Source organism: Arachis ipaensis, chromosome B3 (genome assembly GCF_059453495.1).
Source record: "Arachis ipaensis isolate K30076 ecotype BB chromosome B3, ASM5945349v1, whole genome shotgun sequence".
Taxonomy (NCBI): Eukaryota; Viridiplantae; Streptophyta; class Magnoliopsida; order Fabales; family Fabaceae; genus Arachis; species Arachis ipaensis.
In genome coordinates this window covers 11970307-11997117 of record NC_142438.1, presented here as the reverse complement: position 1 = coordinate 11997117, position 26811 = coordinate 11970307, and the positions used below count along the sequence as shown (strand labels likewise).

General features: G+C 37.0%; 3 protein-coding genes across 4 annotated transcripts; 1 reads left to right on the top strand and 2 right to left on the bottom strand.

Moving 5' to 3' along the window:
• Positions 1 to 1070: 1070 nt before the first annotated feature.
• Positions 1071 to 4421, bottom strand: LOC107629518 (putative disease resistance RPP13-like protein 3). Of its 2 annotated transcripts, XM_088507019.1 has the most exons (2): positions 4288 to 4421; positions 1071 to 4040 (listed from the first exon to the last, which is right to left on the bottom strand). In XM_088507019.1, the coding sequence occupies exon 2, from the start codon at positions 3796 to 3798 to the stop codon at positions 1258 to 1260; it is 2541 nt and encodes an 846-aa protein (XP_088363145.1). In that variant the 5' UTR covers positions 3799 to 4040; positions 4288 to 4421; the 3' UTR covers positions 1071 to 1257. The 2 variants fall into 2 exon arrangements, with proteins under 2 accessions (XP_088363145.1, XP_020973811.2); XM_021118152.2 differs by lacking the exon at positions 4288 to 4421 and having other exon boundaries at positions 1071 to 4258.
• Positions 4422 to 5907: 1486 nt separating this feature from the next.
• LOC107629520 (pentatricopeptide repeat-containing protein At4g01570-like) lies at positions 5908 to 18650 on the bottom strand. The gene is made up of 2 exons (XM_088507021.1): positions 18329 to 18650; positions 5908 to 9099 (listed from the first exon to the last, which is right to left on the bottom strand). Exon 2 carries the CDS (start codon positions 8954 to 8956, stop codon positions 6575 to 6577), a length of 2382 nt encoding a protein of 793 aa, XP_088363147.1. The 5' UTR covers positions 8957 to 9099; positions 18329 to 18650; the 3' UTR covers positions 5908 to 6574.
• LOC110269955 (uncharacterized) lies at positions 10479 to 12251 on the top strand. The gene is made up of 3 exons (XM_088507843.1): positions 10479 to 11235; positions 11322 to 11722; positions 11802 to 12251. The coding sequence occupies exons 1-3, from the start codon at positions 10479 to 10481 to the stop codon at positions 12249 to 12251; spliced, it is 1608 nt and encodes a 535-aa protein (XP_088363969.1).
• Positions 18651 to 26811: the final 8161 nt, after the last annotated feature.

The window sequence follows — 26811 nt, the reverse complement described above, 5'->3', positions numbered from 1 at the left end:
CTCCCAAATAAATAAATTTTATTTATAAAATCCTCTAAATTTATAATTTGGCCTCTCCCTAATTTTATTTTTTATTCTCTATTTAATTGTATTTTGCATGTTAGCCCCCTCCTAAAAGAGGTTCGAGCTTCGCCCCTGGCTACATGCCTACATAGGCACTCTTAAACACATGGCAATATAGGAGACTAAAACTAAAAAACACTCTTACTTATTATTATTATTTAAATATAAATGACTAATTGAATGCAATAAATATATATATATATATTAAAAGTGTCATAATAATCATAACTATAAAAAATTTCAATTATAAAATATAAATATCTAAGTTTTATATTTTTTGTCTACTTATATATTGTATAAGACTCGTATTACTTCACTATTTGGTCTATTTATAAAGTATGTTGCATAATACTCTTATTTTATATTTTAATTTCATACCAATTACTGAAAACTCTTCCAAACAAGTTTAAATTTGGCATAACATCTCTTAATTAAGTACATTCAAATATATTATAATAATAAATTTATTTCATAATTTTATATCATATTTTTAGTGTTTTTTATTCTGATATATTTTTCTTAACTTTTTTTTTATTATTTACAAACAATAAAAATAACAAATAAAGAAAAAAATATAATAAAAAATATGGTTTTTTAAATAAATAAATTTAAATTTCTGAAATAATAAATTATAATCTAATTCGTATTAAATTTTAGTGGAATAAATAATTAAATATATAACAATTATATACAAATTACTAAATAAATATTTTATAAAATATTTTTAATATAAAATAATTTAAATTTAATATTAATTTATATATTATCTAATCAATCTCTAAACAATATTAAAATATACTATATAGTATAATTAATTTATCTCCCTATGCATAGCGCAAATCTCATTCTAGTAATATATAAACTAAGTTTACTATAAACTTTTATATATCAATACTGCATCTATTTTGTAATAAGATAGAGAATAGTATTGGATGTCATAATTTTTTAAATTAATTATCTAATCATAAATTATATTATAGAATGAAACATGTAATACAAGAACTATTACTAGAACACTCTGTCATATATGGTCATACAAAAAAGTTAATAGTCATAATATGATTTAAATGGACAAATATCATAATCATTTAGAAGATTTTAATGGTAACAATAACATTTAAATACCAATTATAATGATAAGTGTTAAGGCCAAATTTGATGGAAACTCAACATCTCTACTACTTCTGGATACCACTATGTTATTATGAGCTCACATTCATCCTTCATTTCCAAATTTGCTAGCGCACGAGACAATGCTTGGGAGGGTTCCACAACTTGTACTTGTCTCAGGGAAGTCAAAGACCACAGTTCATCTGGGAGATCGTCCAATCTTTCACAGTCTCTGATAAGCAAAGTTTGAAGGCATGGCATTGCACCATTGCCTAATTTCCATTTGTGAACATTCAGCCACTCCATCTCAAAAACCTGGAGCTGTGAGAAACTGCCTGCACTGCAATTAATCTCAAAGGGATCATCAAAGTCATGTGTTCCATGCAATTTCAAACATCGGAGTGTAGTAAGATTACCAATGGCATTCACCCCACCAGCATTCATGAAGCTAATGTGTCTCAAGGTTAATTTTGTAATGCATGCAGGAAACGCAATATCACACGTTGCAAGGTCCAAAGCTCCATCAACTTTTAAAGTGCTCAGATTGGACAAGTGCTGCAGGCTTTGTAACAATTCAATTGCTTTGAGCCCGATGTGCCATTCCATGTGCTCGTACTTTGTAGGCCCTGGTCGCCGTCCATAATTCTTCTTTCTAAAGACAAGTGTCAACTTGTTCAGATGAGTTAATCGCCGTAGGGTTGATAACAACTCATGCACATTATTTTTCTCGACCCAGATGTGCAAACCCAACTTTCGTAGCTTCGGAAACCTTCCTTTCTCTATCATGCGTGCAATCTCACTATTGAATTTAATGGAATGAATGGTTTGAAGATTCCACATGACTTGATCACCTGCTTTTGAACCATGGTGGCCTCGTAGGATGATGGTTCCATTACTCTTTAAATGCCTAAGTTGTTTGAGGTTCCATACTCTCCTAGGGAGATATATTGGAGGCAGCGCCGGCCCGTATATGTCCAAAGTTTGTAAATTTCCTAGTGTGCATATAGAATCTAGAATGACTTCACCACTTCTTATTCTTAAATACCTTAAATGGATAAATAAGCCCAAGTTGGAAGGGACTTTGCTGCAATAGTTTTCCCCAAGATCTAATACCCGAACCAGTTTGAAGAATTTGAAAACCCATTTCAATTCCTTGGGGGTAACATCATACCCTTTTGGGTCAAGGCAAAACAAAGAGCGGACACATGAATGGTCATTGTTGCTTGAAGAAACGTAGCCATGCATGCCGCATTGGATTGAAAGCCTGCGTGGTTTTGATGTCTCCAAAATGTTACTATTTGTGCAAACCTCAAAAAGCTTGTTCTCTTTGCTCTCAGTTATGCAAAGATCACGAAGAAGATCATGGATGCGACATGCTTTCACATCTCCATTAACATTCACTTGTGATGCTTGAACCAAGCTACGATCAATGAGCTCATACAAGTAATCTTCAGCAACATCCTCTGCATCTCTGGTCCCAGTTTGTTGAATAAATCCCTCAGCAACCCATTTTTGTAGCAATGGCCTTACAGAGATCTCAAAATCTTCAGGGTAGATCCCGAAATACAGAAAGCAGGGCTTTAGTCTTGAAGGCAAGTTGTGGTAGCTGAGTTTGAGTACAATGTCCTTGACTTGGGTCTCATCTTGAGTAAGATACCAGTTGACATGTCCCACAACTTTGGACCATTCCTTGTATGACTTCCCCTTGTTTGCAAGTAACCCTGCCAAAACAACAATGGAGAGTGGCAAACCGCCACAACTTTTGACCATCAGTTTTCCAAGATGCTCTATATCAGAAGGACACTCATCTCCTCGAAACACTTTCCTAGAAAAGAGTTCCCAGCTTTCATCATCACCAAGGAATTGAAGGTAATAAGGAGGACATGGACTCGTATGGGATGCCACCTCTTTCAAACGGCTAGTAATTAGTATTTTGCTACCATTGTTGTCGTTTGGAAAAGCATCTTTTACCTCATCCCAGTCTTGAGTATTCCAGAGGTCATCAAGGACTACCAGATACCTTGTCATAGTCAAGAAATTCCGCATCATGAGCTTTAGTTCGTCAACATTCAAGTTAGAGAGGTCACCTGGTTTCTTTCTTCCCTTTTGTTTCTTTCCCTTCATTTTCCTCCTATGCTCGTTCTCAGCGTTAGGCATCAAACACATGATGAGGCCAAGCAAAAGCTTCTTGACATTGCAGTCATTTGAAACATAAACCCATGCACGACATTTGAAATATGACTTTACCTGATCGCTGTTATAGACCTTTCGAGCAAGGGTGGTTTTGCCCAAGCCACCCATACCGATGATGGACACAACGTTGCTTTGGGAACTCTCTTCCTTAAGCAGCTGAATGACTGCCTTGGATTCACGAACAAAACCAACCACATCATGCTCCTCCACATTTCTTCTTCTCTTGTGCAGCAACAGCACCCTCTCCTCCTCCTCTCTTGCTGATGATGATTCACCTTCTTGTTGAAAGACATCGCCGAGCTTGATCTTGTTGTCTCTTATGTCATTGACAGTGGCTTTTATGCTGTCTATTTTCACAGCCACATCACGGAGCAACTTTCCATGTTCAAAACCACGGAGCATCTTCCCCAGCATGGTTCGACGTCTGTGCATAGCCACGTTTACCACAAAGGTGTCGATGACATCCTCAGCTTGGTGCGCAACATCTCTAATCTGACGAAAAACTTCTTTGTCAATTTCTTTCTTGGTTTTCCCTTCAGATGTTTTGAGGAACACGTTTATGATGCTGAGGTCACTTTGAAGGGATCTAACCCTGTCATCCACGCCACATAGCAGATTGGCTTCACGTGCTAGCAATTGGGAGAAGTTGTCCAGGACAAAGGAAATCACACTATCTGCCATTGGAGGGGGTGTGTATGTAAGTAAGGAACGGATTGATTTGTGTTTAGAAACTGAACTGATGATGATTGATGTAGGAAACTGATGTTTGGGAAAGACTCAAAAGTGAGGAGCGATCTAATAAAATCTTTTCTTAAAATCTTTGTCAAGTTAAGGTTGAATTAAGGAGAAAAAAGGTGATGGAAATTAAAGTGGAATGCAATAATGCAGTTGATAAAATTATTCCAGACAGCTTTATTATACCTTTGTCTTCTCCTCAATCCTCATTGACTCTGCGTCAACTATGCAAAACGTTAAGCTGCATTATTGCACCTTCTACATTTAAATATCAGAGTGTTGTTTTTCTGGATAATTGGCACATTTAAAATAGATGATAGGGACCAATAATAAGAAATATTTTTTTTTCATAATTGCAACTTATTTAAAATAGCTGATATGACACAATGGAAAGTAACTATATGGCATAAGTTTATTTCATAATAATTTAGTATTAATTTGTATATAATAAAAATAGATAGATAGATAGATTGTAAGATTGATTTATTTAAATTAACATCATAACAAGAACAAATTGAAGCAAATGTGCGAGTAGGATCATCGCACTTACTTTACTTTTCGCATTATATTTTATACACTACTTTTTTTTTTTTTTTTTGGGGGGGGGGGGGGGGGGTTGAAATAATAGTACACTACTATTATAGTATATCTATTTATATGTATAAATAAACGAGCAAAATTAAGGATGAATTTTCAAGTGAACATTGAAAAGAACCATTCCATAGCAACACGCAGGTAAATAATGAGTTCCTGGGATGCATAATGCATTAATAAATGTATCAAGAATTCATAATACATATGTTATTGATTCTGGCCCAAAATAAAAAAGAAAAGAAAATGAAAGTGAAAGAAAAGTGGTTCAAACACAACAATCTCTGGTTCTGAATTCCATAAAAATAGGAATTACCCTCTCTGATTATGAGCTCATGCCCATCCTTCATTTCCATATCTTTTAGTCTCATACACAATGCTTCAGAAGGTAGCTAAATATGCACTTGTCTTAGAGCAACCAAAGGCCACAAATTATTTGGGAATCATCTTATCACTACAACAAATTCTTTGGTCACCAAGTTTCTGCAGCAATTTTTTAACAATTCATAAAATTGTTCACATCATCTTAGTTAAATATCAAATTCCCAGCAATTTTCAACAATTCATAAACAATAGATTAAAAGTGCTGCAAAAAAGGTCATAAGAAATCTTGGCCGAAAAGTGATAACCAAGAACTAAATAAAATGATCATGATACTTGATAGATAGATATGGCTAAGCTTCAAGTTCAATCCCACACAAACTGACTATTTATGCCATGTAGACTCCATAAGATTGGTTGAAGACACCTACAAACTACTGAATCTAACCTATTTTACCTCAAGCAAGGATATGAATACAACAAAAATAATAAAAAGCATGGCTGAGAGATTCAATTGTGTAACAACGATTTGAAAATTGGTTTATTTACCTAAAACCAAAACCAGCAACATAATTCAACTGTGTAACTAATAATGTTGTGATTATATTAGAGAAAAACTCAAGGACCAACAGAATTTATTATTTTTTATCAACATTTTTAGCCTTCAGGCCAATCTTTTTAGTCTAGCAATCCAACAACTTACTTTTAGCCTACATTTTTAATTGTTAGTTAACTGCGGGTCAAAAATAATAAATTCTGCTGACCCTCTAACATTCTTCATTATATTAATACAAGTCTCGGATCAAAACTTGCTAACAAATTTGCATGGAGATTGAAGGGCTTCAATGGATAAGCCAATATGTATTGATAAAATTTTCAAAAGGCAAACATAACATACGCAGCTAAGGAAAGTTCCTTCTCCAAATTATATGGTCACTTGCATTATATTATATATATTTATATCCTAAAGACAGCAGTAACTATATCAATGGCAGTTTCGCATATTCAGTTACAAAAACCAAAGAATGATATAATAATTACAAGGATCCAGATAATGGTAATTAAGAAGTTTGCTTATAATTTGTACGACACACGATAATGAGTACTCTAAACATAGTATTGAGTTTAAATCTAATCACTTGCAGAGGGAAAAAGAAACCTGTGCCTCCTTGCTCGCACAGATCCTCACTGCATCATGGATTTGGCAGATGGAGATTATCAAACACTTTTTAGGCATCTTTCACATTGGCCACTGGGAAAGATATTACGGATCCGGGCCTGCATATTGAATTGGATACTAGTCTCACCCCAATATTGTATTATGCTTGAAATAGACAAGTATGGATAACCAATTTTTGATGGTGAACAACAGTACATGAATTTCATCTTAACTCCACCACATGACTAAATAGTGGCCTCACGTACTAGAATCAAATCTGAGTCGTTCTGAGACCTGAATTCTTGTCTTTAAGCTTCAATTAATATTGCTGTGATTTCATAACAACAAAGCACACTGCCTGTGATCAAAGAAGGGGTGAAAACACCAAAACAAGAACTACATTCAAGAAGCATCATCTCTTGAACTCAAAATTGATGCCTTCTGGTATCTCAGTTTATCGATTTCCTTTCCCAGATAATCCAATGTCGTGTCCGTTACATGGTTAGGAGGACACCCAGCATCCAACATCATTTTCAAGAACTTATACGCATCCTTCAACCGTCCTGCCTTGCTGTGAATTTCAATTAATGTATTATATGTGACAACATCGGGATTTATCCCACTGCTCTTCATTTGCTCGAAGAAGTTGTTCGCCCCATCAATTCGGCCTGCCTTTCCCAGAACATTGATAACTGTGTTATACATATCTACATCGAGATAGCCACCTTGCTTCAGCAGCCTATCAAGAACAGCACTGGCCAGATCTGCTCTTCCCATCTTTCCTAAACTTTGAATTATCATATTGTATGTTGCTATATCAGTTGGGCAAAGATTTTCTCCCATTTGGTTCAGGATAGCCAAAGCTTCAGTGAAATAACCCCTTTTGACAACGGAGCTCATCATAGAATTAAAAGTGTAACTCACAGGATCCACACCTGCATCAGTGAAAATTTCAAATAACTTGCAAGCCAAGCTCAACTTTCCCTTGGCCAGGAATATAGACAAGAAAGTATTCACCATATCAATATCAAAAGAATCTAGCCCCTTTTCTTGAACTCTTTGAGCACGAGAAGGAGTAAATAGATGGGAAGTGCTAAGCGAGGACTCGGCCAATTTATCCAAGTGTGGGGATGATGACCACTCATCAAATTTGTTATCGGAACTCTCCTTGTCTTGAAAATCTGAACCGTGCTGTGAATCAAGGGTGACGTCCTGAGCATTAGTTATGAAGCTCATGACGTCACTAAAGTCTCCTTTGGAAGGGAACATTGGCGAATAATCCTTTCTCTTGCTCTTTGCGTTCTTCAAAGAAGCCTCCATTCCAGCTTTCCACTTGAGAACACTAAGCACCAGATCACTCTCCCTCACATGCCTCATAAGCCTGTCCATCCAATCCCAGCGACCATGTCTATGAATGCTAATCAAGAGCGATGTTATCGTAGTGAGATCAACAACAAAACCTCTGCTTTCCATCTCTTCCACCAATTGTAGTGCCTCCTCAAGTTGACCCTCTCGACAAAATTGCAGCACAATGATGCTGTAAGTAACCCCATCGACGAACTGGCCTTTCTTCTTGAGGTCGCAGAAGAGAGTATACGCGGCTTCAGGTCTCCCATTTTTAAGCAAGCCATCAACCAGAATGTTATATGTCCAGCAAGATGTCTTCGTGCCTTCTTCAACCATTTTCTCAAACAGTTGGCAGGCTTCTTTAACCTTCCTGGCCAAGAATCCATCAAGCATAGAATTATAAATAACAGGATCGGGGCGAAATCCGTTATTCTGCATCTCATTGAAAATCACGGTGGCATCATGTACTCTGTAAGTCTTGGAACAACCTTGCACAAGGATCCTATAAGTGAACTTATCAGGTTCATGGCCAGATCCTTCTTTAAGCTCTTGAAACACTTTAAGTGCATCATTGACTCTGCCAACCTTACAAAGCACACTAATGAGACTGTTATAAGTGCACAAATCAGGTCCAACAGAAGAACAAGTGTGGCCGCGGGAACCATAATCCAGCAACTCCTCTTTATCCTTCAGCTTCATCTCCTTGAAGAGGGTCAAAGAAGCACCAAGATCACCCCAACAACCAAATGCATAGATGCAAATGTTGTAGCCCCAAGTATCAAAATAAAAACCTTTCTTCTCTCTAAGCCTATCAAAAACTTGTTTGAACTCCACCTTCATGCTTGCTTTCCTAAGAGAAACCAACAACTCATTGGCTGTGTTGGAATCAAAACCATCCGCAGTAGAATCAAGAAGCTTGAAAAAGATGGACAAAGCCAGTGGGACTTGGTTCTTCCTAACGAGAGCAACGAGGACAGAGCTATAGATGTGAGGTTGCAAGTTGCTGCCAAGATCTTGCATGTAATCCAAGAGTTGTAGAGCCAAATCGAAGTTAGAAGAGAGGATGGAAGCATCGAGGAGAAGCTTGAAGGAGTGGGAATCGAGAAGGAGGGAGCCTTGTTTGAGGGAGTGGAGGAGGGCTGGGACATGGTGGAGATGGGCGGGGTGGGAGAGAGTGCAGAAGAGGGTGGAGTAGGCAGTGACGGAGGGCAGAGGGGAGGAAGAATGGGAACGAGACCAGAAGAAGAAATGAAGCTTGTTGGAAGGGTGGAGGGAGGGGTTGGAAAGGACGTTGAGGATGATGGAATGTGCGAGTTTGAGAGAGGGAGAGAGGTTGCGTGTTCCTCCTGATTCGGAGAGAGCTTTGGTGATGGAGGCCACAATGAGAATGTCTCCCAGTTTTTTTGATGCACGGTTTCTTTGCCACCAATCCACCATGTCTCAGCCGCCTGCCGCCCATTCAGAGTTACTCAATAGAGGTTGTTAGCGATGCGGTTTGGTTCAGTTTTTAGAGGAAAAGTCATCCATTCTAATTGTACATAAATATTCGATTCGATTTGGTTCAATGTTTTAATATCAAACTGAAATATCAAAATAAAATAAAATAAGAAAAGAGAACACTAAACCAAAATTGAAATGAGAACACCAAACAACGAACTAAAATAAAATAATTAAAAAACCACAACCACAGAAGTTAGAGAACAAATTCAAAATCAACAAAAAATCAAGAATGAAGACCAGAACAGAAACTGGCAGTGAAAAATAGATGCAGACAAAATACAAGAACAAAAATCAAGAACAGAAACGAACAATGAAAAATAGATGCAGTGAAAAATCAAGAACCAAAAATCAAGAACAGAATCAACTCGAGTACAGAACAGGAAAAAATAGAAGCAGTAAGAAATCATAACAAAAATCAAGAATCAAGAATAGCAACCAAGAGAATACTAGAGAACTGCAGAAAATATGCCAACCAAGAATCAAGAACAAATTAAAGATCATAACTGTTCCGTCCGAGATACCCAGGCCGACCTCCTAGCGATCCGAGCTTTTAGTAATTTCAGATTGGTAGTGCTACTATTCGTTGGGCGAGGTATAGGTCGGCTCTCTTTCAAAACAACGCGGGTGGAACACCTGCAAAAGAATCTCCGACGCTCAAGTTAGAAGAGGCATTCAAGTAAACCGCAAATAAAGTAAAAGAAAGAAGAAGTAGTGATGTTGTGTTGTGCTTGTGTGTTTTACTCTGTTGCTTCGGTGTTGTTTATATAGATAGAGAGGCCGTTGTGCGCAGCATCTGATATCTTGTACTCTTCCGCAGATCTCTCCGTGGTTAGTTTTTAGAATCTTTTCTGTTATTGGATGATCTGTTTCCTGATTCCTAGCTATTGTGGTAGCCGTTGTGTTTGTTTGGGCCGAGGTTTATGGTCCACATCACAGCCCCTAAGCTTGACCTGTTAAAGAAAAATAGGGGGAGGAAGGAAACGGGTCGAGCTTCGGAACTATCTCGGCCCTAAAACTTTGTTGGACTATATTGGGTGGTTCCTCAGCCCCCAAGCTGGGCCTGTTTCCTTTTAGTGTTTGTTTTTGTTTGATATGTTATTTTATTTATGTTTCATTTGTTTATTTATTTGTTTATTATTATTATTATCATGTTTCCTAGTTTTTCGCACCTGTAACACTTAATGGACATGACCGTGGCACTTTCCTCTATGTATCCCTGACCGCTTGATCTAGCTCCTTTGATTTTGAAGTTAAATGTTGAATGGTTATTATTTTTCAAGGCTATTTCTTGTCAATGAACCGTTTTTGTCATATTAAATTTTTGTGGTGGTTTAGTGGACTCCTTGCCAAAAACTGAAGTTCCTTTGTGTTAAGAAGAAAATGATCAGAAAAGGTTAGTCTATTTGACTAATGTCTAGTTTCTTTTTGCTGTATCTATTCTTTGCATGCGTTACTGTAAATGGAGAAAACTCAAGTCATTGTTAGCGAGAGCGATCCGTATAGTTGGGTGCATGAAAATGTTAGGTGTCACTCTTCTTACTTTAATGATGTGGAGTCAGTAGGGGTTCTTGGTTCTAACGTATGGGTTCGGGAAGGGAGTGAAGTTAAAATTGAGGTGCTTCCGTGTGGGGTTGATGATCGTGTTTGTGAAAAAATTTGTGACTGGTCCTATTTCTATGTTTATAGTTGTGTTCTTACAGAGCTTGGAGTTAGGTTTCCTTTTACCGATTTTCAATGTGGTGTATTGCGTTGGTTGAACTGTGCTCCATCACAGTTACACCCTAATTCCTGGGGTTTTGTTAGAGCGTTCGAGGTGTTAATGGATTTTCTGGGGCAAGCTCCTTCTCTGAGGGTGTTTTTTTCTCTATTTCAAGCTAAGGGTGTTCGTAGGGGTTTGTGGGTTAACCTAAGTAGCCATCCTGGTAGGTCCCTTTTCGCGTTGTACAAATCTTCTTTCAAAGATTTTAAGAAAATGTTCGTGAAGGTTAGGAGTATTCCTGAACAATTTCCCTTTTTTATTAATGAGACATTGGAAGAGAGGTTTCCTATTTCGTGGTGTTCGGAAACGGTACAGGTTTTAGATGTGGAAGATCGGTGTCCTAGTGATAATGACATTTTGGAGTTTTTAGTTAGTGAAATGGATTCTAAAGAATTGTTATCTGTTGCTGAACTTCTAAAATGGGATTCTGATGAGCAATCAGTATTGGATTACCTAGGTAAAGCTTTTTCAAAAAAATGGAAAATGGCTTCTTGTTCTATTATGTTTTTAATAGCATGTTCTGTTTTTTTTTTGTTTTGTTAGGTGAGAAGGTTCCTACTATTACTTCGGCTGGTTTGAAAACATTTTTTAATCAAAGAAAAAAGGCTGAAAAAGAAAGTTCGACTACTAATGTTGATAAAGAGGTCGGAGGTGGAGTTATTCAATCAGAACTTCAACCTAGAGTGAAAAGGAAAAGAGTAGGGCCAACGAAAGGGACTAACCTGGGTACCTTAAAGAGTGATGACAGGGTAAAATTTGAGTTGATAGAATCTTCATATAAGTCTCAAGAAGAGCTTCATGGGTACTGTGTTGATGATCACGCCAAGTCTTTGTGGAGCAAACTGTTTCCGTTTGTCACTCTCTCTGAACAGTTTGGTCAATTTCCTGTTGATGTTGAGATGATCAACAGGATTGGTTCGGTTGGTGTTAGTCGCTTTTTACAGGTAAATTGAATTATTTTACCTTTTTGTTTATTTCTTTCTGTCATCTTGTCATATGTTTTTGTGCATGTTTCACTTGCAGGTAATCGGGGCTCGGCTTGTGTCTATTGGGCGGACACAGGAGGTTGCTTTAGAAACAGAAAAGAAGAATGTTGTCGTTGTTAATGAACTAACAAGAACTATAGAGGAAAAGGAAAAGTTGGTGGAGGAACTTTCCTCTTCTTTGAGATTAAAAGGGTCTGAGGTTGAGAATCTTCAAAGCCGGCAAGAATCCCTTGAAGAGGAAATAAAGGATCTGAAGACTCGTAATGACCAGTTGGCTGCTCGTGTTGGAGAATTGGAGATGGAGGTGTATGAGTCGTTTGCTCAAGGTTTTGAAAGATCGGTGGCCCAGGTTAAAGTATTGTTTCCTGAAGTTGATGTAGAGAAACTGGATGCTACCAAGATTGTTGTTGGAGGAAAGTTAGTTGATGATGAGACTCCAGCTGAAGAGTTAATAGAGGATTCCAGTATCGGAGAAAAAGATGATTGAATATGTTATTTTTTTGTTTTGTATTTTGTTTTTGTACTTGTGAATGTTTGATTCCGAGATTTACTATCATCGGTTATTTTGGTTTAATGACTGTGTACCGAGTAAGAAGCTCGGCTTTATTTGACTGCATATTGTAGAATGGTAGGATTTGAATTATGTTTTCCTTATGACTTTATTTCTTTATTGTAAAAGACGTACAAAGTCTGATGTTGGCGTCCGGCCTCGTTAAAACCTTCTCTTGAGCAAAAACCCAATGTGGGAAAAAATTCATGAGTAGGAAAAAGAGTACCATCATGCGCCTATGTGATTATGATATGTACAATTTTAAAGATGAAACATTCCAGGTTCCAGGGATTGTGCTTCCCTTTAGTGTTTGTAGTGTATAAGCCCCCATGCCGAGTACTTTGTCGATTCGATATGGTCCGTCCCAAGTAGCCGCGAGCTTCCCATGTCCTTGAGTTCGTCGTGCTTCTTCTGTTTTCCGCAAGACTAGATCTCCTGCTTGGAAAGCCCGGGGGATCACCTTTCTGTTATATTGTCTTTGAGTCAATTGTTGTAGAGCTCTTTGCTTCAGCGACGCACTGTTTCTTATTTCTTCTATTGTATCAAGTTCAGTTGCTCGAGCTTGATCGTTTGAGGTCTGTGTGTGGTGTTCGGCTCTGATTGTGGGAGTGGCGATCTCTACTGAAATCATTGCTTCTGCCCCGTATACTAGTTTGAAAGGGGTTTCTCCCGTGGCCGAATGGATAGTGGTGTTGTAACTCCATAGCACCTCAGACACTAGATCTGCCCATTGGCCCTTTGCCTCTCCGAGCTTTTTCTTTAATGCCATCAAAATAATTCGGTTAGCTACTTCTGCTTGCCCGTTTGTTTGAGGGTGTTCTACGGAGCTAAAATGGTGTTTAACATGAAAATTCTGTAGAAAAGAAGCAAGTTTTGAATCAGTGAATTGCCTTCCATTGTCAGTAATGAGCTCACCTGGAATTCCATATCTACAAATGATGTTTTTCCAAAGGAAAGATTGTACCTTTTCTGCAGTGATTCGTGCCAGTGGCTGTGCTTCAATCCATTTGGAAAAGTAATCTATACATACTAAGAGAAATTTTACCTGACCTGGTGCTGTTGGAAATGGTCCTAAGATGTCCATTCCCCATCTAAAAAATGGCCAACTTACCTCCGTGTTGTGTAACACCTCGGCAGGGCTGTGCATTATCGTTGCATGTTTTTGACAGTGGTCACACCTTTTTACTTTGTCTATGCAATCTCTTCGTATGGTCGGCCAGTAGTAACCTGCTCTGAGTAGCTTTGCCGCTAGGCTTCTCCCCCCTATGTGATTTCCGCAGACTCCTTCATGGACTTCATCCATGGCTTCTGCTGATTCCTTTTTGCTTAGGCATTTGAGGAGTGGTTGTGAAAATCCTCTCCTGTATAGCTCGGCGCCGACCAACACATAAAAGCTTGCTTGTCTTCGGAATAGTTTTGGGTTTGTCTCACTGGTAGGTATTGTTCCGTGGAGGATGTAATCTGTAATGGGTGCTCTCCAATCTGGTTCCTGTGACATGCTTAAAATATATGTTAGGTTCACGCTAGGTTTTTCTAGCGTTAATTGTGATAGTTTGGGCGAAGTGCCCGTTCTGCTTGTTGCCAACTTAGATAATATGTCTGCTCTTTGGTTATTTCCTCTTGGGACATGAATAATTTTGAAATTATCGAAAGTCGAGATAAGATTTCTTACCATATTCCAATATCGCTCCAGTAAGGGGTCTTTTACCTGGAAAGAGCCATTCACCTGTTGTACTATTAACAGCGAATCACAATGTACGACGATCCTTGGTATCTGTAGTTTGATGGCGAGGTTCAATCCGGCTAGTAGAGCTTCGTATTCCGCTTGATTATTGCTAGCTTCAAAAGAGAATCTTACGGACTGTTCTATGATTGTGTTCTCATATTCAAGTATAATTCCTGCTCCGCTACCTTTATTGTTTGATGCTCCGTCAACATACATCATCCCTGTGCTCGGCCTGGTGATGTTGTGTAGACAGGTGAACTCAGCAATGAAGTCGGCCAAGATTTGTGACTTCAAAGCTGGCCTGGGTTGATACTGGATATCGAATTCTGATAATTCAATAGACCACTTAATCAACCTTCCTGCTACTTCCGGTTTTGCTAATATTTGCCGAAGTGGTTGATTTGTCCGCACGATAATGGTGTGGCTTTGGAAATAATGTCTGAGCCTTCTAGCTGTGGTGATCAGTGCCAGGGCCAATTGCTCTACCATTGGGTATCTTTGCTCGGTGGGCTGTAGGACCTTGCTGACGAAATATACTGGTTTTTGTGTTTTTCCTGTTTCAAGCACAAGAGCCGAACTTATAGCGTGACTAGATACAGATAAATACAAATATAATGGTTTACCAGCCTCCGGACTCTGTAGTATCTGGGGAGACGTCAGCATTGCTTTTAGCTTCCTGAAAGATTCTTCACAAGCATTTGTCCAAGTGAACTGTTTATGCTTTGATATTGCTTGGAAAAAATGATAAGATCTGTCTGATATTGCTGGCAGGAACCGCGACAAGGCCGCTATTCTTCCCGTGAGCTTCTGTACCTCCTTCACAGTCTTCGGCGAGGTCATGTTAAGGATTGCGGCACATTTCTCAGGATTTGCTTCGATTCCCCTGGATGTCAACATGAATCCCAGAAACTTTCCACCTTGTATACCGAAAGTACATTTTTCCGGGTTTAACCTCATGTTATATGCTCGGATCTGACCAAAGACCTCGGTCAAGTCATCGCAATGTGAGTTCCCTTGTGACGTCTTGGCCACCATGTCGTCGACATAGACCTCCATGTTTCTCCCAATTTGTTTTCTAAACATTTTATCCATCAGTCGTTGGTATGTTGCGCCTGCATTCTTAAGGCCAAAAGGCATTACTGTGTAACAATAATTTCCAAATTCTGTTATAAATGCAGTCTTATGTTGGTCTTCAGGATGCATTAGAATCTGGTTGTATCCAGAATAGGCATCCATGAAGCTTAGACAATTAAAACCGGATGCGCTGTCTACCAGCTTGTCAATACAAGGTAGTGGATATGCATCTTTGGGGCATGCCTTGTTAAGGTTTGTGAAGTCGACGCACATGCGCCATTTACCTGTGTTCTTTCTTACCATTACGACGTTAGATAGCCATGTTGTGAACCTTACTTCTTTGATAAATCCTGCTGACAACAGTTTTTTGGTTTCCTCTAAAGATGCTTGTCGTCTTTCCTCTCCCAAGTTGCGCTTCTTTTGAGCCATGGGCTTGACTGTTGGGTCCACAGCTAGCTTATGGCATATAATGCTGGGGTTGATGCCTGGCATATCCGTTGGTGTCCACGCAAAGAGGTCAGCGTTGTCTCTGAGGAGATTTATTAGCCGAGCTTTTTCCTTACCTGAAAGTGCATTACCTATGTATGTAAACTTGTTAGCGTTTCCATAAAACGTTACCTTCTCAAGCTCGTCCAGTGCTTGGGGTCTTTCTCGGAATTCCTCCCTTGGGTCGAGCTCATTAAGGAGAGGGGGGTTGTCCGAGCTGTACACGGCTTGTACCCGTGCTGGAATTGCTTTGTTCAATTCTTGTTGTTTTAAGCTAGTATGGTAGCATTGCCGTGCTTCTTTGTGGTCGGCGTGTACTGTAGCGATGAGCTCGTCCTGTACTGGAAACTTAACGCACAGATGTAAAGTAGATACAATTGCACCAAAAGTATTTAAAGCTGGTCTGCGTAAGATGATGTTGTATGGGCTTATGCAATTTACTATGATGTATCTAATATCAACTGTTTTGTGAGCGGGGTTTCTCCTAAAACAGTTCTTAACCAAATAGTTCCCATTGCCTGTACCCTTTCTCCTGAGAATCCAACCAGATCTCCGGAGTAAGGTTGAATGGCCTTGTCAGATAAGTTCATTTTTTGAAAAGTGGAGTAAAAGAGAACATCGGCACTACTACCTGGGTCTAGTAAGACCTTTCTTACCAATAGGTCTCCCACTTGCACTGAGATGACAACAGGGTCGTCGAGGTTTGGGCTTGCTGATTTGCAATCCGAGGCTGTGAAAGTGATTTCTCCAGTGGGTGCATCCTTGGGTATAAAGGTCGTCCCCTCAACTGCCAACATTGCTCTGTAGCTTCGCTTTCGAGCCGAGCTTGTTGTACCTCCACTGGCGAAGCCACCTGAGATGCAATTTATGACTCCTCGTGGTTGGCTTTGGTTTGTCCACTGTTTTTTGTCATTCTCCTCCTTCCCTTGATTAATCGTTTCTGGTGTCTTGATTCCTCCTCTATTCTTCCTCCCATCAACATATTTGTGTAAGAGTCCTTGCCTTGCCAACCGTTCCAGTAGGTCCTTTGCTGCTACACAGTCATCTGTTGTGTGGCCGAATTTTTTATGGAAGGCGCAATGCTTTGTTCTGTCCACGAACCTCTGATCTTGATAATTACCTGCCCTGTTTGGAGGTTTGATCATCTTGGCGTGTAGAATTTCTTTTATAATGTCTTCCCTCTTTGTGTTGAACCGGGTATAGTTGTCAAACTTTGGGTTAAGTTTGAAAGGCTTCTTCAGCTCTTTGCTGCTTTGTGATCTAAAGGTCTTTTCCTCTTCCCTTCTAGGTTGTTGTTTGTCTGTCTTCCTAGCTTCCCGAAGCTCTTCAATCTCCATTTGGCCAGCGGCTTTTTCTCGGAATTCGTCTAATGTTTTCGGCTTTGATACTGCGATCGTCTCTTGGAACTTGCCAGGTCTGAGGCCGCTTTTGAGGGCGTGTAGGTGGACCTCTGGGCTCAAATCTGGAATCTCCATGGTTGCCTCAGCAAACCGTGTCATGTAATCTTTTAGGCTCTCGTGCTGCCCTTGCTTGATGGTGCTCAGATAGTCTGTCCCATGCACATATATTCTTGACGCAGCGAAATAATCGATGAAGGATCTCGCCAGTTCTTCAAAAGAAGAGATTGAACCTGCAGACAACTTAGAGAACCAGAGTAATGCAGAACCATCTAAATAGGTAGGAAAAGCTCGACAAAGTATGGGCTCAGAGGCACCATTAAAAAACATCATAGATTGAAATTTTCTGATATGAACGCGAGGATCACCGAACCCCTTGTATGGTTCAAGGGCAGTAGGCAGCACAAAATTTTTTGGCATTTGAAATTTCATGATGTCTTCTGAGAAGGGGTTGTCTATGGTCAGCTTCTCTTTTGGTGGGGTGAGCTTTTGAGATTCCGTGTCATTCTGGTTTGAGCTCTTGGGGTCTCCCTCACCATGTTTTACTGTCCGGTTGTTGGACGACAACTCGGCTATCCTTCGGACTTCCGCTTGGAGCTCAGAAATCTGGGCTAAGAGCTCAGCTTGCGTGGGTTGCTGCATTCCGTTGTCAGCCATTCTCTGAGATTCGAGGAATCCTGAAAAAAGAGAAAAGAGAGGGAGGGGGAGAGAGAGAGAGCACAAATCTATAAAAAAAAAAGAAACTTAGGTTTAGTGGGGTTGTTATTTCCTCGGCCCCACGGTGGGCGCCAAATGTTCCGTCCGAGATACCCAGGCCGACCTCCTAGCGATCCGAGCTTTTAGTAATTTCAGATTGGTAGTGCTACTATTCGTTGGGCGAGGTATAGGTCGGCTCTCTTTCAAAACAACGCGGGTGGAACACCTGCAAAAGAATCTCCGACGCTCAAGTTAGAAGAGGCATTCAAGTAAACCGCAAATAAAGTAAAAGAAAGAAGAAGTAGTGATGTTGTGTTGTGCTTGTGTGTTTTACTCTGTTGCTTCGGTGTTGTTTATATAGATAGAGAGGCCGTTGTGCGCAGCATCTGATATCTTGTACTCTTCCGCAGATCTCTCCGTGGTTAGTTTTTAGAATCTTTTCTGTTATTGGATGATCTGTTTCCTGATTCCTAGCTATTGTGGTAGCCGTTGTGTTTGTTTGGGCCGAGGTTTATGGTCCACATCAATAACAAAACTCAAGAACTGAAATAATTAGGAACAGACCAGAATTAACTCAGGAACAGAACAGAAAAACAAATAGCAGCAGTGAAAAATCAGACAAAAAAATCAAGAACCAACCTGAGTCAGAGGCTCCATTCTTGATGATGCAGACAGAGAGTGGCAGACTGCAGGGAGGAGTGAAGGAAGACGCGGTGGCTGCCACAGAGGGAGACGCGCTAGATGACGATGGCTGGACGGGGCTCGACGCGACGACGGCGCAGGGGACGACGACACAGGGGCTCGACGACACAGGGCGAAGGGGCTTGACGCGACAGCGCAGGGGATGAAGATGCTGCTACCTGCTGGCTCGATAGCGCAGCGAAAAATGGAAAGGAGTGAGGGCACTGGAGCCACTGGGGCTCGGCGGCGAAGACTGGAGGAGTGGGGGAGGGCTAGGCAGTTTGGATGGAGACGCTAGAGATAATAATACGTATGTGTTATGATAACAACAAATTGAATACCCATTTACGAGATTGGGCTGCTAATTTTTTTTAAACCGAAGGAATTGTTTTTCAAAGCATATTAGTAGTTAATGAAGGTTGAAAATTAAGGTCTATCACTTGTATAAATAGGTGAAGCCTCGCTTCAGTTTATACAACAACAATAACTGAATATTATTCTCTTTCTCTTTATACACATAGCAATAATAAAAACAAATGCTATTCTATCTCTTTTTACTCTTTATATTCTTTTCTATTTTTATATATATATTTATACAATTCTTTTTCTTTTTACTTTTTATACTCCTCTCTATCTTTGTATATATATATATATATATACATTACAACATATAATATTATTATATATATATAAATTATTATTGAGTTAATTATTTTAATACTAGAGTCTTCTATTTATACATCTTTATTTTATATATCTTTTATTTTACAACACGTTATCAGCACGAGACTCTGATCAAATTTTTTAGGAAGACTCAGAAGAATGGCAAGGATATGTAATGAAGATGTATGCCTTGCGGATAGTGCAAGTTCGCACACTATTCTCAAAAGCAATATATATTTTACCCATCTTGTGCCAAAAGAGGAATATGTTAATACTATTATTGGCTCAGGCAATGTGATAGAAGGCTCCGGAAGAGCTATAATTTTGTTTCCTTGAGGAACAAAATTTATAATAAATAATGCATTATTGTCTACCAAGTCTCGAAGAAACTTGTTGAGCTTTAAAGATATTCGCCGAAATGGATATCATATTGAGACTATGAATGAGGGAAATCATGAGTATTTATATATCACAACTCATGATTCAAATAAGAAAGTTATATTAGAAAAATTACCCTCACTTTCATCTGGGTTGTATTATACCAAGATTAGTGCAATTGAATCACATGCCACTGTAAACCAGAAGTTTACTAGCCCAAATGAATTCATAACTTGGCACGACCGTTTGGGTTATCCGGGAACAACCATGATGAGGAGAATTATTGAAAACTCTCATGGACATTCACTAAAGAACCAGAAGATTCTTAAAACTAGTGAATTTTGTTGTGCTGCATGTTCTCAATGAAAGTTAATTTTAAAGCCATCACCAGTAAAGATTGGATTTGAGTCCCCTGAATTTCTAGAAAGGATTCAAGGTGATATATGTGGACCTATTCATCCACCATGTGGATCTTTTAGATATTTTATGGTCCTGATAGACGCATCTTCGAGATGGTCACATGTGTGCTTATTATCTTCTCGCAACCTGTCGTTTGCGAGATTACTGGCTCAAATTATTCGATTAAAAGCACAATTTCCAAAAAATCCAATTAAAGCAATTCGTCTTGATAATGCTGGTGAATTTACTTCCCAAGCTTTTTATGCTTATTGTATGGCTAATGGAATAAGTGTTGAACATCCAGTAGCTTATGTTCACACACAAAATGGGTTAGCAGAATCACTTATTAAGCGCCTCCAATTAATTGCTAGACCCTTGCTTATGAGAACAAATCTCCAACCTCGATTTGGGGGCATACTATTTTACATGCCGCAGCACTTATTCGTTTGAGACCAACGAGTTATCATCAATTCTCTCCTATGCAATTAGCTTTTGGCCAGCAGCCAAATGTTTCCCATTTAAGAATATTTGGGTGTGCGATATATGTTCCCATTGCACCACCTAATCGCACTAAAATGGGACCCCAAAGAAAATTGGGAATATATGTTGGATATGATTCTCCCTCTATAGTGAGGTATCTTGAGATACAAACTGGAGATGTATTTAAAGCCCGGTTTGCAGATTGTCATTTTGATGAATCAAAATTTCTAACATTAGGGAGAGAGAATAAGCTTCCTGAAAAGGAGATTAACTGGAATGCATCATCATTAATGCATTTAGATCCTCGATCAAGGCAATGTGAACTAGAAGTTCAAAAGATTATACATTTGCAAAGAATAGCAAATGATTTGCCTGATGCATTTTCCGATACAAAGAGGATAACTAAATCTTATATACCAGCAGAAAATGCCCCAATTCGAATTGATGTCCCAGTAGGACAAGTAGCCACTGAAGCAAATTCACGCCAGAAGCGTGGCAGGCCTGTCAGTTCCAAAGACAAAAATCCTCGAAAGAGAAAAGAGGTAAATAATATTCCTGTTGAAAAAGACATAGTAGGGACACCTGCAGTTGTCCAAAATTCTGATATAACGCCAGAAGACGTTCAGGTACCTGAAAATTGTGAAAATGACGAGATCTCGATAAATTATGTCTTTACAGGAGAGAAATGGGACCGAAATAAGACAATTGTCAATGAAATATTTGCATATAATGTGGCATTAGATATCATGCATGAAAGTAAGGATCTTGAGCCAAGATCAGTCGAAGAATGTCGACAAAGGAATGATTGGCCAAAATGGAAAGAAGCCATGAAGGTTGAATTAGACTCACTTGCAAAACGTGAAATCTTTGGACCTGTAGTCCATACACCTGAAGATGTAAAACCTGTTGGATATAAGTGGGTATTTGTGAGAAAACGAAATGAGAAAAATGAAGTTGTGCGCTATAAAGCCCGACTTGTGGCACAAGGTTTTTCACAAAGGCCCGGTATAGATTATGAAGAAACGTATTCCCCTGTAGTGGATGCGATAACATTGCGTTATTTGGTCAGTTTATCTGCATATCGTAAACTGCATATGTATTTAATGGATGTGGTAACAGCCTATTTGTACGGCTCATTAGATCGGGATATCTATATGAAAGTCCCTGAAGGACTGAAGATATCTAAACCATCCAATGAATATTCACAAGGGTTATACTCAGTCAAATTGCAAAGATCTTTATATGGTCTAAAGCAATCTGGACGAATGTGGTATAATCGTCTTACTGAGTATCTGGCCAAAAACGGATTCAAAAATGATGATATCTGCCCATGTGTTTTCATAAAGAAAACTACATCTGGGTTCATTATAATTGCTGTGTACGTTGATGATTTAAATATCATTGGGATTCCTGGAGAGATTCCAACAATTATAAAAACTCTAAAAGAAGAGTTTAAGATGAAAGATCTTGGAAAGACCAAGTTTTGTCTCGGCCTGCAGATCGAGCATATAAAAGGTGGGATCTTTATTCATCAAACAACATACACAGAAAAGATATTGAAAAGATTTTATATGGATAAGTCACATCCCTTAAGTACCACAATGATCGTAAGATCTTTGGATGTGAAAAAGGATCAATTCCGTCCTAAAGAAGAAAATGAAGATATTCTTGGTCCTGAAGTACCATATCTTAGTGCCATTGGAGTGCTAATGTATCTTGCTAATAATACGCGACCCGATATATCATTTGCTGTGAATTTACTAGCAAGATATAGTTCCTCTCCAACCAGAAGACATTGGAGTGGAATCAAACAAATCTTTTGATATCTTCATGGGACGGTTGATATGGGATTGTTTTATCCCTATGGATCCAAGTCACAACTAGTTGGCTATGCAGATGCCGGATACTTGTCTGATCTACATAAAGGGAGATCTCAAACAGGATATCTGTTTACATATGGTGGAACAGCTATATCATGGAGGTCCACGAAGCAGACGATTGCTGCAACCTCCTCTAATCATGCTGAAATACTTGCGATACATGAAGCTAGTCGCGAGTGTTTTTGGCTCAGGAGTTTGATTCAATATATTCTATCATCATGTGGACTGATTGATCATATGATAGCTCCAACTGTCCTGTTTGAAGATAATACAGCATGCATTGCTCAACTTAAGGGTGGATACATCAAAGGTGATAGAACAAAGCATATTTCTCCCAAATTCTTCTTCACTTATGACCTTCAAAATCAAGGGACAATTGATGTCCAATAGATCCGTTCAAGTGACAATCTGGCAGATTTATTCACAAAGTCACTCCCAAAATCCTCCTTTGAAAGTCTGGTACATGAGATTGGAATGCGCCGATTTCGAGACATTAAATAATGTCAGCAAGAGGGGGAGTCTGTACTCTTTTTTCCTTGGTCAAGTTTTTTTCCCATTGGGTTTTTCTTGACAAGGTTTTTAACGAGGCAGCCCCATAATTAAAGGATATTGTACTCTTTTTCCTTCACTAAGGTTTTTTTCCACTGGATTTTTCTTTAGTAAGGTTTTAACGAGGCAATAATCCTAAATGGGCATTCAAGGGGGAGTGTTATGATAACAACAAATTGAATGCCCATTTATGAGATTGGGCGGCTAACTTTTCCTAAACTGAAGGAATTGCTTTTCAAAACATATTAGTAGTTAATGAAGGTTGAAAATTAAGGCCTATCACCTGTATAAATAGGTGAAGCCTCGCTTCAGTTTATACAACAACAACAACTGAATATTATTCTCTCTCCCTTTATACATATAGCAATAATAAAAGCAAATGCTATTCTATTTCTCTTTACTCTTTATACTCCTTTCTATCTTTATATATATATTTATGCAATTCTCTCTCTCTTTACTTTTTATACTCCTTTCTATCTTTGTATATATATATACATTACAACATATAATATTATTATATATATATATATATATATATATATATATATAAATTATTATTGAGTTAATTATTTTAATACTAAAGTCTTCTATTTATACATCTTTATTTTACAACAGTAATAATATTTTTGTGATTTAGGGTTATTTACCGGTTTGATTTGATTTAGTTCAAGGGTTTTTTTTATAACAGAACCAAACATCGAACCAAATTAAAGATAAACCGCCATAAACTAATCGATCACGGATGAAAGTTCCATTTCTAATGAGTTGTTGCATAACAAAATTGGAATTACCTACACTTACTTAAATAGACTAACCTAACTTGATTTTAGTTGTTTTTAGCTCAAATGTATAGTTGTATATACACTTTTTTATTTTTAATATTGGATTAATAATTGTGTTTTTTTAAATTGTGATCTACTGTGATATTTTTCTAAAATGTGAGATGATTTAATATACGGAGTACAAATCGGACCGTCCGATTTTTAAGAGGTACAGAAATCGGACCGTCCGATTTCTGTACTCGAATCGTCCCATTTGTGTTGAAAAAATTAAAAAAATTTGGAGTACTGTACTCCAAATTTTTTTTAATTTTTTCAACACAAATCGTTGGGTCCGATTTGTGTATTCCAAACTTTTAAAATTTTTTAAACACAAATCGAATGTGTACCTCCCATAATTTTAAAAAACACCAAAATTATCATGTTAAAGTATAACATTCATTCTACTTCCATATCCAAATTTTTTAGTCGTTGTATATATATAATATATCTCTCACTTAAAATTGTATTACTCAATGAGAATCAGCCTTTCTCTTCATTTTCTTCCACATATTCAATAGGTCTCTTCCAATTATTTATATATGCTTGCAACAAACAACACATAACCTTGGCTATTTATTAGTTACTGAATTCTACCATAATTTTCTAGATCATAGATTTGAACTTTGTTCTTCCTATAGAAAGCCTTGATTTGTTATAATTATGGCATATACATAGATGTCCTATCATTTTAAAACTTTAGTGCGTCTGCATGTTTGTGTCCGTGTCCATTGTCAGTATGTGTTAGTGCTGACTGCTGATATGAGTGCTTCACAGGTTGAACATAACTAAAAAAAAAATGCATAATCATGAAGTGATACCTGGGGATTTACATGGAGCATACACATGCAGCCAGAGTTCTTTAGCCCTTTCATAACAATGCCCTGAAAATCAGTTGTCATCAAACTCAACGTGTAAACCATCTGTGACTCTAGAGAACCTTGTTTCTTCCATGAGGATACCTGTTGAATTTTTGAATAAAAACTACTCACGGTGCTAAGGATGAGAAGAAGCAGTGTCATTAATCTATACTACAATCAAAATTTACTAGATTAAAACCTTATCATAGAATATCTTGAGATATTTATCAAGTACAAACAATTATTTCAATAATCAAAAGGTCACAAATACTAACCCTACTATTAAACAGAGGTACCTTAGTCAATGAAATTAAAACTTTTCTAGACATGTTATTATTTTAAATAAATTCACAATCTTGTATAAGAAAATTATATGCTAAAATTACTAAAATAAAGGTCCCATTTCAATTTAACAACTGTCCTAGTACTTGTAGATCTCTGCAACAAATTGGAAAGGAAGGAAGTTTCCATAATAATGCATCAGCACTGCCAGCATTTGTGCAAAGGATACAATGAAGGTAGCATTTGGCTTCCCCATATAACTTGCATTATTGTTTAGGTTTGGTTTAGTAAAACTTTTATTTTTTAAAAATTATAGTTTCATAAATTAAATTAAAAATGACTTTTAAGTTTTAATAAGCATAAATAACAATAAGTATATTTGATAAAATAATTTTTAAAATTTAAAAATACTATAATAGATATTAATATAAGAATTAAATTAATGTATAATGTTTTATTAGATTTTTTAATTTTGATAAGTACAAGTCAATTTTAAAATGTTTCTTTTAGATATTTTTTAAAAGGGAAGTTCTATGATGGCATTGGTTTTGGTGGCTAAAGGTGGCATAAGTTTGACTAACAAATAAAATATTGACATATGGCAAAAAAATTAAATCTAAAACTAAAATGATTCTCTCTTTCTTATAATTTTTTAGAATTATTTTTATCAAAATAATTTCTTATAATTTTTTTGTAATTATAAAAATAATTTAAAGAATATTAAAATAATTTTTTAATTATGTTTTAATTATTATTTTATTATTATTTTTATTTTTAAAAAATAATTTCTTATAATTATTTTTACTAAAATAATTTTTTATAATTATTTTTATTTATTAATTATTATTATTATTATTTTTTTTTATCAAAATAAATTTTTTTATAATTATTTTTTTGTAATTTCGAAAAACTAAAACCAAAATAATATTCTTTCTCTTATCATTTTGGTGTTAGTTTTTCGAAATTACAAAAAAAATAATTATAAAAAATTATTTTTTAGAAATAAAAATAATTTAAAAATAATTTTAGTGTTATTTTTAGAAATTACTAAAAATAATAATAAAAAATAATTAAAAACTAAAAATAATTATAAAAAATTATTTTAGTAAAAATAATTATAAAAATTATTTTTTAAAAATAAAAATAATAATAATAAAATAATAATTATAAATATAATTATAAAATTAATTTGGCGTTATATTTTTGAAATTATTTTTTATAATTATAAAAATAATTATAGGAAATTATTTTGATAAAAATAATCATAAAGAATTACAAGAGAGAGAATCATTTTTATTATAGATTTAATTTTTTTGTCATATGTCAATATTTTATTTGTTGGTCAAACTTATGCCATCTTTAGCCACCAAAACCAATGCCACCATAGAACTTCCCTTTTTAAAACCATCCTAACTTTTAAAAACTGCAAACATAAATATATGAGTTTTTTTATTTACCAAATACAAAATAAGGTGTTTACTTTTAAAAAACACAAACATCTCTTCAAAAATTTTACCAAATCAAATTTGAGTACAATTGAAACTCAGAATAACAATAGTTGTGCTTGTCCAATATGATCAAGTACATGAAATGCATGAAGAATTAATATTAACTATATATATATATTGATCCAAAATCTCAACAAGCTCTAATTTTTCGCTCTGAGCTCACCAACCTCTATCTCTTCCAAATTTCTTAGGAGAGGCAATGCTTCAGAAGGTCAAGGTAGTTTTGACGTTAAACTAAGAATTTCAGTGTGAAAAATAAAGCTGGCCTTTGTCCAATTCTGAAACAATTTGTTTGTGCCATAGATGTTGATTAAATTTCTAAACCAAGTTATCATCTTATGGAGAGTTTAATTGGAATTTTGTTGCATTTACCCAATCTGTTTCGGACTACTAATTCTAAAATCTAAATCATCAGTTCATTTTTTGAGGACTCAACTTGCTCTTGCCACTAGTGTTAGGTTAGGTTAGTTAGTTATATAAACTAGCTTTGGTGAAGTCAGATAGCTTAGCTGTTCTGTTTTCCAGTTACCATTGGTGTATATCCCTTCAATCCTAGCTATGTATATCTCTTCAATTGAATTCAATTTCCATATTCAATCCTTCTGTGTATCCTGTAATTC

Excerpts from the sequence above, each read along its gene's own strand:
- LOC107629518 (XM_021118152.2), bottom strand. The coding sequence starts at position 4,047 with ATGGCAGATAGTGTGATTTCCTTTGTCCTGGACAACTTCTCCCAATTG.
- LOC107629520 (XM_088507021.1), bottom strand. The coding sequence starts at position 8,956 with ATGGTGGATTGGTGGCAAAGAAACCGTGCATCAAAAAAACTGGGAGAC.
- LOC110269955 (XM_088507843.1), top strand. The coding sequence starts at position 10,479 with ATGGAGAAAACTCAAGTCATTGTTAGCGAGAGCGATCCGTATAGTTGG. Across the intron at positions 11,236-11,321 it reads ATCAGTATTGGATTACCTAG|GTGAGAAGGTTCCTACTATT; the intron begins GTAAAGCTTTTT and ends TTGTTTTGTTAG. Across the intron at positions 11,723-11,801 it reads GTGTTAGTCGCTTTTTACAG|GTAATCGGGGCTCGGCTTGT; the intron begins GTAAATTGAATT and ends TTTCACTTGCAG.